Source organism: Histomonas meleagridis, assembly GCF_020186115.1.
Source record: "Histomonas meleagridis strain 2922-C6/04-10x chromosome Unknown scaffold_61, whole genome shotgun sequence".
Classification (NCBI taxonomy): Eukaryota; Parabasalia; order Tritrichomonadida; family Dientamoebidae; genus Histomonas; species Histomonas meleagridis.
In genome coordinates this window covers 1,751,235-1,764,596 of record NW_027150931.1, presented here as the reverse complement: position 1 = coordinate 1,764,596, position 13,362 = coordinate 1,751,235, and the positions used below count along the sequence as shown (strand labels likewise).

Sequence of the window (13,362 nt, the reverse complement as noted above, 5' to 3'; positions counted from 1 at the left end):
TAATATTCTTTTGACTAGAATTCCAAAAATTTGTCATTCATCTGATGAATTTGAAATATATATACGACCTTTAAATGGGGATTCTTTTTTTATTAAAGCAAAACCAACTGTAACTATTAAGAACATTAAAGAAAGAATATATCAAAAAAAAAAATATTCCTACTGAAAAGCAATTTCTTATCTCAAATGGAATAATTATGGATGATTTTCTTCCATATATAGTATATAATCCGAATCTTGTATGTTATATGGATATATATTTGGCTACAAATCTCAATGAAAAATTACCATATAAAATCTTTACATCAAGAAACAAAATATTTGATATAAATATGTCTCTTACTGAAACTATATACAATTTAAAAGAAAAAATATTTCAAAAAGAGCATGTTCCTATAAAAGAACAAGTTCTCTATTTAGCGGATAAAATGGAGGATTATGATCTAATGGGGTGTATTGATCCAAGGGATCATATTTATTTAAAATTTAAATCTGATTCTTCATTAGTTAAAAATTCTTTTCCAATAATAATACATACTTTAACAGGAAAAGAAATGAAATTCAATGTATGTTCCGATGATACAATATTAAAGATAAAACACGAAATAACTATTAGGGAAGGAATACCAACTGATCAACAAAGAATTATTTTTCATCACCGTCAATTAGAAGATGATCAAAAAATTGGAGAACAAAATATAGTTTCTGGTACTAAATTACTATTAATTCTTAGACTTAGAGGCGGGAAGCCAGTAATTTATATATATCCTAAAGAAAAAATGGATGTAAATGTAAAAGTTAATATAAAAGGTGATTTTACTTGTACATATCCTAAATACAATGTTGACAAAGGTTGGAATGTTAACGTAAATGAAAATGGGATTATGGTTAACAAAGACGATCCAAATTCAATTGAATATGATAGTTTGTTTTGGGAATGTTTATTTAATGATAATGAATTTGACTTTAATGAAGGTTTTATTGTAACAAAAGAAAATGCCGAAAAATTCTTAGAAGACAAATTATATTATTTAGGACTTCGTGGAAAAGAATTAACAAGTTTTATTCAGTTTTGGTTGCCTCAAATCCAAAGAAGTAATTATACTATGATTAAATTTTTAAGTGAAGAATATGAAAATGTTGCACAACTTGAAATTACACCAAAACCTGATTGTATTATTAGAGTATTTATGATTATGAAAAATTTAAGAGGTGATAAGGTTGAGGAATTACCACTTCAAAACTTAGAAAATTTACATAAAGAACGTAATGGTTATACTGTAGTGGAGTGGGGAGGTTCAATTCTCTATGATATTTAATATTCTGTTAAATAAAAGAAATCAATTATTAAAATAATTTTACTTGTTTTTGTTAAACATTTCACATGAACATAGAAACTTTTTTTTCGAACTTTAACAGTCAGTTCGAAAACTGAGTCCATGTTGTATTTGATTTTATAAAGGCATTTATCATAACCAAAAAAGCCTATATTATTCAATGATTCTGTTCCTTTTTCTGTGTGAATCGGAACTTTAGATTCACCACATTTACAGAGATCTCTCAAATTAGGCTTTAAGCCAATAAAAACGAAATCGAAAGGAGAGCAATAAACAGAAATGTCTGGAATCCAACCACTAGTAATTGAGTCAAACAGAAAGAAACAAAGGAATAAAAATGCGACACAATTCCATATAATCATTTTAAAAATAGTAACTCTTCCATTTTATTTATAATTAATTATTGAAAAACTCTTCTTCCAAAACCGATGAAGTGTTCTTTCTTGTAAACGCACTTAATAGGGTTGAATCATTTATTAAGTATATGAATGACAATCTTAATGTTGCGATGGATACGTATATGAAATTTTATAATATGATGAACATTACCTAAAATCTTCGCTTTAAACTTAGCTGTAGCTTTTCCTCTGACGAAGTCTCTCAGTTTTGTGTGAATTGCTTATCTTTGTTTCGACATATTGATCAAAATAAGTGCATTATCAATGCCAAAACTTGTTGAAAAACTTCGAATCAAATGCACTAGAAGCACTTGCGTTTACACTTGATCCCGAGACTCAACCTGAGACATAATTCACACAATTCTATGCGTTTATAGCAACGTTTTGGACAAGCTTAAACGCCATCAGAAAGCTTGGTCAATTCCTATAAGATTCATTGGTGCTTCTTGATATCTATAACTCGTGTTATCTCAACTCAACAAAGACTTAGTGGAAATCTGGTTTACTATGAATCGGAAAAATATTTACAATAAAATTGTGGTGGATACTAATGACAAATATCTGGTGCATAGTGATGGAGTGGGATATTTATCATGGGATGAATTTTTTTAGAATATTGAACAAAAGGAAGATCATAATATGGTAATGATAACATAACGTTTTTATTAAATATGTATCTATGTATCACAACATTATCTAGATAGGTCCCATTATGGGACGTGCGAAAGCTTAGAATTTTTGGAACATCAAAAACTTTGCACGATTCACAATAAATTCAAAAATTTTAAATAGACATTTGAATAAAATTCGAAGTTTTTTCCGTGTTTCGGTGCTATTATACGCTTCTCCATTCTGAAAATGTTCGAACATTTGCGGCTTTAATTTGAAAATGTATGTCTCTGGGTTTTGAATGGAGATACATCATGTGTTAAATTCATTTCATTTTTTTTTTTTTGTATGTTCTTTCTTTTGGTAGAAACAATCTACAGCATTTCAAAAGCTTATATCTTGCCAGGATATGCTTCTTGTGGGTCTTCTAAGTATATGAATATCGATCAATATAAGATTACAATGTAAAAAAAATTGAGAATGAAACTTGTTCAGTAGTTGATGACCATCTTCGTCAATACCTTGATTGGGCAGAAACTAATGCTACATCTGATTGTAAAAATGAATTTCCTACCGGACCTACTGTTTACATGTCTCGACTTGCTGGTGATTATAATTATATATTCGTCCAATCCAACTTAACAACATTTGATCTTGATTTAACAAATTGTTCAAATCAAATATATCAATTTGGTGATATAGGTTTGGATGGATTTAATTTAAATGTGAAATCTGATACAACTGATCTTTCTGATGCAATTCCTATTTTTTACATTCATAATAAAGTTAAACCAAAATTCCAAGGAAGAGTCAAATATAACGCAATTGAAATTCATGACTCAGCATCAGGACAATTTACAGCAAACAATCTTATTTCATCAAATATGGAAATATTAAACAATAATCACTTTATGGCAAGAAACAAATTCTACAAGCTAAAATTTGATACTATTACCTTCGGAAATAATAAAATTACAGTTGATAATGTCCATTGACCTGCAGAGGGTTAATATTATGGTAAACTTAGACATCAGTATTAAGTGGTAGCGTTCAAGTTGATTTGAAATTATATACTACACCAGAAAATCAACGATTCATTGATTTTAATAATATAGATGGATTGAGACCTTCAATCCAGACAAGTCCTTTATTTAATATTACTACCCAAAATATTTTTGTAACTCCAACAAATCCCATTACCCATACAACATCTTCAACTCCTGCAAAATCTATAACATCTTCAACGTTTACAAAATCTTCAACACTTACATCATCTTCAACAACTGAAACATCTTCAACATTTACAACATCTACGACTCCTGCATCACCTACTTCACATACAACACTTCAAATGAATGAAAATTAATATCTTTATTGCTTTTTTTGAATTATTTCTTGATATTCTAAATTAAGTTAATTTTCATGTCATAATAAAAAAAAAATCTTAAATTTGATATTTTTGCATTTCAATTTCTTTGTTATTACAAAAAAGTCAATCACATAAAATTACAGATATGGTATTTAAATCGTTTCTTAATGTTAATTCTAATTTTTGATTATATTTTTTAATGTCAAAAATTTCATTTATTTATAATAATCTATAATACTAATCTTGATTACTTAAGTGAATTATTGTTATGATAAAATAAGAGGAAACTTTCATTTGTAATATATAAGTCTAATAAAATTACAACTACTATATTCCATTTTGAAAAACCAATCAATATTAAAAATTATCATCATAAAATATAATCATTGTCTACAATTAATTGTTTAATTAAATTTGTTATTAAAAATAATTTTTTGATTTATTTTATCAGCAAAATTCAAAATATCCCTTTAACATATAACAATCTAAATAATGCTTCGCATTTGCCTTATTTTCTGGTGATATCATTGATAAATTATGTCAACAACTTGATTCTATATATTATCATTAACGTTAATGATTAGAATATGACGAATATAAATATATGTTTTAACATCTTGTTAACGAAACTATTATCTTGAAATCTTTTTTTTTGTTTACAATGCGTGTTTATTTATTTCTATTTTAAATTTGTGTAGTATTTTCTTTATAATATTAACAAAAAGATTATTGAGTCGGAGGCCCCAGCTCAACCTCTTTAATTTCTGAACCAAATGTTTTTAATTCTTGTTTACATTTTAAAGGTTAAAATATGTGATTCTAATAATATTTTGTCAGATGCAATTAAAAATTTTTATATTCTATCGAAATTCTCGGAGTACACGCGCAGTGTGGCTCTGCCCATTGGCACACTACACCATGCGTGTAATTCCATTACAGGAATGTCTTACCAATTTCATTTTCCAAAAAGAAGTGATTTGAATTTGAAAATTTTATTGTAAAATGACATTTATTTATTTTTCTCGAACTAAAACAGCCATTTATCATCTTCATTCATTGCATACTGATTTATTTCCTTTATGATAGTTTCTTGATTTTCTTGTACGCCTGTTAGCGAATCTTTATTCACATCGACAGATTTTGATGAAGCATTTGTTTTACTTTTACGATACATAAAAATTCCAATTCCAAAGAACAATTGCAACCGAACCACAAACAATTCCGATCAAAGCATTTTTTGAAATTTTTGAGTTTTCATATGTATTTTGTTGGATGAGTGTATAGAAATCAGAATAATAAATATAATAAGTTGAATATTGATGCAATTCATAATCATAATAAACAATATCAGTGGTAATATAATCAAAACCTGATCCAATTTTTATATATGAAACTGTATTTATAATATGCAATTTGCTAATTATCGTCTCAGTAATAAGCAATGAATATGTAAGAACAAAAGTATGGGAATGTGTAACAGGCATTTGAAATGTTTGAGTAATTGCATTTGAAAATGAGTTTGATTTTGTATATGAATCAGATTGAGTGAAAGAATTTGATGATGTGAATGTGTATGATTGTGAAAATGAGTTTGATAATGTAAATGTATTCGACAATGTATTCGATTGTGTAAATGTGTTTGATTGCGTGAATATATTTGTCTTTGTGAATGTATTTGTAAATGTATTTGATTGTGTAAACGAATTTGATTCTGTAAATGTGTTCGATTGCGTGAATAAATTTGACTGTGTGAATGTATCTGAAAATGTGTTTGATTGAGTGAATGTATTTGAAGCAGTAAATGTATTAGAATGAGTAAAACCATTAGATGGAGTAAATATATTTGAAGAGGTAAAACCATTAGATGGTGTAAATGGATATGTATTAGTTGGTGTGAATATATATGTTGGTATGAAAGGACAATCGTTATATGGAATTCCTTTCAAAACAGGAAGTCCTCCGAAATCATCGCTTTGATATGTGTTATATGTCATAACAGAAACTGACGGAACATTATTAAAAACATTATCGCCAAATGAAGGACGACTTTCTCCATAAAAATAAATACATTTAAGATCAGTGCAATCTTCAAATACACCACTTTCAATTGATTGAACATTTGCACCAATTCTAATTGTAGTTAATTTGTAGCAAGTTGTAAAAGCTCTCGATTGAAGAACATTAACTGAATTTGGGATTATTATATTTGTAATTTTTTTCAAATTATCAAATGCGGAAGGTCCAATTGTCTTTACTCCTTCACCAATTATAATTGATGTTAAACTTGTGAAATGGAATGTTGCATGTTCAATTTTTGTTACTGAGTTTGGAACTACATATTCACTTCTTGTGTTACCAATTGGATAACTAATAAGTCTCGTGATTCCTTTATCATAAAGAACTCCATCGCCATTATAATTAGAAAAGTGCGAATTGTCATTAGATACTGTAATTGTCTGAAGACTCTGGCACCTGACAAAAGGATTATCTTCTATTAATGTAATAGAATTAGGAATATTTATATTTGTAATATCACAACTATCGAACATAAAATATGAAATCATATTTACACCTTCTTCAATTTTTATATTTTCAAGTCCACTATAAGAAAAAATACTTTGTCCAAGTGACGTCACTGAACTTGGAATTGTGATTGACTTTAAATTGGTACAGTGTGAAAATGCACCGTTTCCAATGCTTTTTAGTCCTGCATTCAGTTGAACAACAATCAAATTTCTACATAATGAAAAAGCATTATTTCCTATCGTAGTGACAGAAGATTTGATCTCAACACTCATTACTGGACAGTACATAAAAATTTTTTCTGGTATTTCTGTGACTGACCCGGTGATTATTACAATATTGGCACTATTTTTTCGATTTGTATAAAAATCTGTTGTATCTTTAATATATAAAGATTCAAGTTCTAATGAAGTAGAAAATAAATTATATATAAATATAAAATTTGAAAATGAATTATTTAATTTATTTTTATTATCGTCAATAATATTAAATGAATAATTCCATCTTTGTCTTGATAAAATTTTATAAATGATAAAAACCAACATTATTTTAACGATGACGAAAAAGTATTTATTTTCTGAAAATGGAGGACATGTTTGTTGTAATTGAGGAAAAGAAATCTGATTACTTGTCAAAACAAATTGTTCTACCTGTAAATTATGATCATTTACTAATTTTCTATTGAAAAAACGATCACATATTTTGTTTGTTAAGTTTTCATGATAAGCTTTATATCGAGAGAAGATATAGTGCATTTTATCTGCATTATTTATGAAATTGTTTTTTGAGATTCTTTCGTTGTAATAAATATCATTTCTTTTAATCATATTTACTTCTGGAATATATAAATCATACTGAAGCTTGGAGTGTTTTAATACCAAAAATGATAGAAATAATTGTAAAACTAACATTGTTAATGAAGCAATTTCTCTGAAGTCGATGTATGAATTTAAAGAAAATTTTAAAATTTACAATAACACATATATTCTTTCAATTTTGTGTTTTATTGTTTTATTTAAATAAATTCTAAAAAATTTATTGACAACACACATTGATTTTTTAAAAAATGCCCACTTTCCACCAAGAAATAAGATTCATAATACTTTTTGTGACAACGGTTTAAGTCTTTCAAAATATTATTTTACAACCATTCAATCCGTTCCTTATTCTCAATCTGGCCTACTTTTTCAGTTGACAGATCTGATGAATAAAAACGATCAAAAATAGTCAACAACTTTATAGCTGAAAAAATCCTTGTTTAAATCGAATTATGATACGCTTACTAAAAGAACTCGTCCAATAAATACTTTTAAATCACTCTATTCAATGACTTCTTAAAATTAATTTTTAGGATATAAAAAAACCAATTAAAATTCATTTTTTTTTACTTTAACAATATATTCATTCATATAATTTAAAATAGTATTTTAAATCATTTATAAAACAAACAATTTATTAATTTAATCCGTAGTGACTCTAAAGAATGTTTTCACTCTCATTGCAACTAATGCGTATAAACATATCGTCAAGACCACAAATACAATATTCATAGCATTTTCCTTGAGCGTATTAACAACGAATTTCACGCAATGATTGTCAAAATCATTTCTTGAAATCGATATAATAGTTTTCGGTAATGCCTCAAAAAACATCATAACTTTGGCTATTTCCACCGGAATCTTTGCGTTTTTGTTTTGGGAAGCGGTTTCTTTCAGAAGTTCGGCCGCTTTTACCATGTCATTATTTCTGATTTCCATTGCCCGCAAAAAGTTGGATTTGGCATAGCGAAACGAAGCCTTCTCCCATAGATATAAGGCCTCGTTAACCTGTCCGGCGGAATATACCTCTTCGCCAAGACGAGTTAATGCATTGGCAGAATTCATTTTTACTTGTTTATCAAATAGTTCGCGCCTTTCGTCCTCGCGGCCCATCAGCGCTGCGATTTTCTCGGCGTTGTATGTTGCATTTTCTGATCCCATATCAGAAAGTCTTTGATATATTCGGTAAGCATATTCGTAATCTTTGTTGACAAAGGCATTCCATGCTATTGCCTCATCTTCAAAGATAATTGTGTTTTCGCAAAAGCGAAGTAATGTTGAAAACGATTCTGAACATGATATCTCATCAGATAAATAACGATGCATAACAATAGCCATTTCATATAATGCTAATATATTCCCTATTCTATAACTCCGCTTAAATAACTCATAAGCTTCTTTAGCCTTTTTTCTGTTGTATTTCGCCTTATTCAATTTTTGAATACCCTTTAGAAAAAGTGCTTCGGGGTGCCCCGATGCAACTGCAGCTATAAAATTTTTCTTGGATAAATCATTAAAGTTTTTATCATTAGTCAATAATTGTGATGTAACTACAGCCATAAGAGTGTCTCCTGCACGTAAACCTTCGTAAATATATTTAGATAATAATTCTTGATCAACAGTACTTGTTAAGTCATTCATAGCCATAAGAACTGCTATAGCATATGAAGCAGGAACGCCAAGGTTGGCAGCCATTGTGACATATTTATTTGCTGATTTATAATTTCGATCTTGAATGTAAAGAAGTCCTAATTTGAGAATAGATATGGGGTCTCCACGCTTAGCATTAGACTTAGTGAACTCTAAAAGAGATTCTTTTAAAGTAAAGCGATCATTTGGTGATCCTTGATCTGGAAAACGTTGAACACCTGTGTTACGATATTTATCAAAAAACGTCATTCCTTCTGAAAGAGAATCAGCCACTTGTTTGAGAATGTTGAATGAAGTATCACAACTCATTTGAGATGTCGAATAGAGATATGAAGAAGCTTTTGATAACTTTGACCATGGAACAATAGGACTAGCAGATGAGTCTAATTCTGATGCGCGTTCTAAATCCTTATCTCCTCCAATTCCATATCTTAAGAAAAATGCTAAATTAGCTTGTGCTTCTGGATTCCCAAGCTCAGACCCTTTTTCATAGTATTCTCGTGCAATAGTATCATTCATTTCGAAGCCAAAAAGACCGAATTCATTGATAGTTCCAAGAATAAATTGAGCATCTCCGTTATCTGTTAAACTGTTTATTTTTTCAATACATGATTCTGATTCTTTTGGGTTCTCAAAGCTTATATTTTTGATACAAGATAATTCTTCATTTAATTCATTGAAATCAAAATAATTATGAATTTTATTATTTTTAGAGAATACATAAAAACTGGGTATGATACGATGATATGAATATACTAGATGAAACAGAAAAAACATAAATTTTAATAATCTGGCCAAATAGCATTCCGACCGTTTAAATAACGTTCGTGATTTCAAGCACGTTTAAATTTATAAATTGCGCACTTTTGTTTAAGCCGATATTTGTAAGAAAATTCTGGACTGTAAAATCGATAATTCACAGAATTTTTAAATAATCGGAAAAAGGATTAAAAACAACAAATGAAATAATATTTGATATCAAAAAAACAAATACAAGCAATTTTTATTGTTATACTCATTATCAATATCGAAATTATTTCTTTCAGTCAAATCAAATTACATATTTTTTTCAAACAATTATGAATGATCAATAATGTCATCAAAAAAATAATGCTTTTTTTCATCAACAAATCACATTTCGGTGAAAAATGCTGTACTATTTTATTAAATCATCATAGATGCGTTTTCATTAAATATGACATAATAACAAAACAATAATAATTTAGTGAATAAAATTAAAAATTTTGATTTTAATAAGTCTCTATATGTTTTGATAGATTAAAATATTAGATATTTGAAGATATTTTTATTTTTTATTAAATAAGCATTCAATTTATATTTGGTCAAACCTCCTTTTAAAGCGGCTTTTGATTTTAAAAAGTGGCAACAATTCCAACTTTGGCAAAATGAAACTGTCAAATCGTTCGGCAGTTTATTCTCCCGATTTATTCATACCCAAAAAACCCACTGTAATACGTCACTCCGAAATCCGTCTTGAAAAAAACATTGCAACTGGTGGTTTTGCCCAAGTATGGTTAGGTATTTATTTACCAACAGGTCAAAAAGTCGCCATCAAGAAGCTATTTTCCACAGAACTTACACCTGAGATTCTCAACGAGATCAATATTCATTCATCTTTACATCATAAATTCATCACAAATTTTATTGGTTATACTGATGAAAAGCCCTTTTGTATTGTTACTGAATATGTTCCCAATGGCACACTTCATGATGCCCTTCATTCTAGTGATTCCAAAGTCCGATTATCTCCAACTGATTTAACAATAATTGCCACAGGTATTTCATCAGCCATGTCATATATGCATTCCAAACGCATTGTACATCGCGATCTTAAGTCTCTTAACATTTTATTAGATTCTCGATATCAACCTAAGATATGTGATTTTGGCATCTCAACAATTCTTGATTCCGACTCAAAACTTAACCAAGGCTTTGGCACTGCCTCCATTATGTCACCTGAGCAGCATCGTCAACAAAACTTTAATGAGTCTGTTGATGTCTATGCGTTCGGTATAATGTTATGGGAAATGCTCACGCGGCAAGTTCCATTTGAGAACATTGACCCCATACAACTTATCTACTCCGTCTCAATGAAAGGCGAGCGACCACCAATTCCGAAAAACACACCTAAACTTTTAGAGTTTCTTATTCGTAAGTGCTGGTCACAAACGCCAGAAGAGCGCCCTACTTTTAAGTGGATCCACTTAGAGTTATCCTCCGGGAACATCCAATTTCCGGGTACTATCAGTAGCGCCGTCTCTAACTTCTTTGCGTCTTATGGCGGACGTACGCAAACTAACTCCACGTTTGTCTTTGCTGCGAGCGAGCCACATAATAAGCCGAAGTCACAGATAGCGAGTGGCCGCCGCGATCGAACATTCGACACACGTATGGAAGTTGCGGAGATCGTCAATGCGTTACGTAATCCACATAAGAAAGAGTTCAAAGTTGCGTTACATTGTATCGAAAGTGATCCGAAGATTCGCCGCTTAATGGGTCCGCATTTTTGGGAGTTATTGTTACCAGTTTTAGTTGAAGCAGATCATGTGCATAGCCGAGTCTTAAAATTACTTATCATGGGCGCACGTAACCAGAAGATGCTCGACTTCTTAACGCCTGCGCATAAGATCGAGAATTATATCCACCAAGGAACGCTGGAATTATATTTGTATATTATTTGTTTTTCATCTTCTTTGATATCTTCGAAAATGATACGTAACTTGAAAAATATTGTGGTCGATGAGGAGAATAGTAAAGTGAATGATATCGATAAAGCGATTCGATTAATGTGTAAAATCTTAGAGAACACAACCGAAGTTAAATATCGGAAAACGATTGTTAAGTTCTTTTATAAGATTTCATCAAATTCATTTAATAATGTTTACGGATCATTCATATTAAAAACAATTGCGTTAAATATGGAACTAATTAAAGTGAATAATAAGTCAATGTTACAATTGACACAAAAATATTTTAACTCGACACAGCCACAAAATATTACGGCTGCTTATCAAGTGGTTCTGTATTTGTCTGACTTGTCCATCATTAACTTCGACGACTGCTTAAAGCATTGTCAATCAGAGTATTGTCCTTTAAGAGAAATATCAATAGAATACTTTAGAAGAATATTTTTGAACTCTAATATTTTGGCGAATTTAGATATAGTAATGAAAGTAATTATCATATTTATTAAAATATTCGAAAAATCAAGAAGTCAAAACGCTGCTTTGTTGTTGTTTTACTTCGCTTCAAAACAACAATATTTCGGTGTGTTTCTAAATGAAAAAATTCAAAATATGATATTAACGGTCTCTAACGATATGGCAACCGATATTTTTCAATTGTTTATTCTGCTGCTCAAAATCGATTCAAATATTTTCTTGAATAATCAATTCGTACCTAACTTTTTGGCATCGATTTTGAAGTTCGGTGACTTACATTCATTTGCTGTCGTTTGTTCTTTGATTTCCAATTATTCAATTAATTCAAAAGTATCACAAAAATTTGAAGATAATGGAATTATATCAATGATTTGTGAAAGAATTAAACATATCGATAATGTTAACGCAATTAATTATGCCGCTAAAGCTTTGGTGAAGTTTGTGACAATTAAATATAATACTGATTACGATATCGTGATACCAAAATTTATCGAGAAGATTAAGGAGTTCGGATCTGATGCTTACCCTTGCGTGATAGCATTGTCGTATATGAGCGAATATAAAAATACTTTGAACTTGATGAAAAGACTCAGTCTGAGCGACTACATAACGCCGTTCCTGATTCTGAAGGCGACGATCAAATACGCTCAAAAACTGGAGGAAAGACTAAACGGTCAAAATCAAGTACAAAATTCTTATTCTTTTGTTAGTAAAAATTAGATTATTATAAATGTTTGTTTTCGATAATATCATTTTTTGAATTAAATTTGGTAAAGAAATCGATAACTTACAATGAAACAATATTTGCATTCTTTACATATATATATGTTCTCCATATTTTAATGTTTTAAAGCTAAAGAAAGAAGAACTAGTTAAAAAATAATTCATTATTTTTTATTATAGATTTATAATTATATGTTAAAGAGTCAATAAATTCCATCTGATTCAATTATCGGAGGAAAATGGGCAATTGTTTTTTGCTACAGACAAACCTTGTCAATTTTAGTAGCAAAAAAATAATTTAGATGTCATTTTGCTGTAATTAAATTTGTTAGATAAAAAATAGATGGAGCAAAACGTAAGATTTTGATGAAAAAATTATTGAGAAGCTAACAAAATCATATAAATTATTGATTTTTAGAATTTCTTCACATTTTTTGAGTTTCATATTCTGGTGAATGCTTTTAATTAAAAATTTTATAAATAATATGCTGAAAAAGAAAGAGAATAAAAGATTTATTAATAATAAATAAAACATCATAATATATTTAAATTCACATATCTGTTGAAAGAATAAAAATAAAATAATATTGGAGGGGAAAAAAGGGTGTACATTTTAGAATAAGGATATTTTTAATTAACTCAATGCAGATTTCCAACGATAGAATCAAATGAATGAAAAATCATCGGATTTATATTCAAAAACTGAAGCAAAAAATTGGGGAAGTTAAACCACAAATTCAAATTCTCAGAAAA

At 29.1% G+C, this 13,362-nt stretch overlaps 2 protein-coding genes across 2 annotated transcripts; one reads left to right on the top strand and one right to left on the bottom strand.

Annotated features, from left to right (window-relative positions):
- Positions 1 to 7,696: 7,696 nt before the first annotated feature.
- On the bottom strand, positions 7,697 to 9,223 carry GO595_010572 (sel1 repeat family protein; the record flags this gene model as incomplete). Its single annotated transcript, XM_067913265.1, has 1 exon — positions 7,697 to 9,223. The coding sequence occupies one exon, from the start codon at positions 9,221 to 9,223 to the stop codon at positions 7,697 to 7,699; it is 1,527 nt and encodes a 508-aa protein (XP_067769310.1).
- An 887-nt stretch (positions 9,224 to 10,110) lies between these two features.
- Positions 10,111 to 11,444, top strand: GO595_010571 (TKL family protein kinase; the record flags this gene model as incomplete). The annotated part of the gene is made up of 2 exons (XM_067913264.1): positions 10,111 to 11,221; positions 11,353 to 11,444. 2 exons carry the CDS (start codon positions 10,111 to 10,113, stop codon positions 11,442 to 11,444), a joined length of 1,203 nt encoding a protein of 400 aa, XP_067769309.1.
- Between the last annotated feature and the right edge of the window lie 1,918 nt (positions 11,445 to 13,362).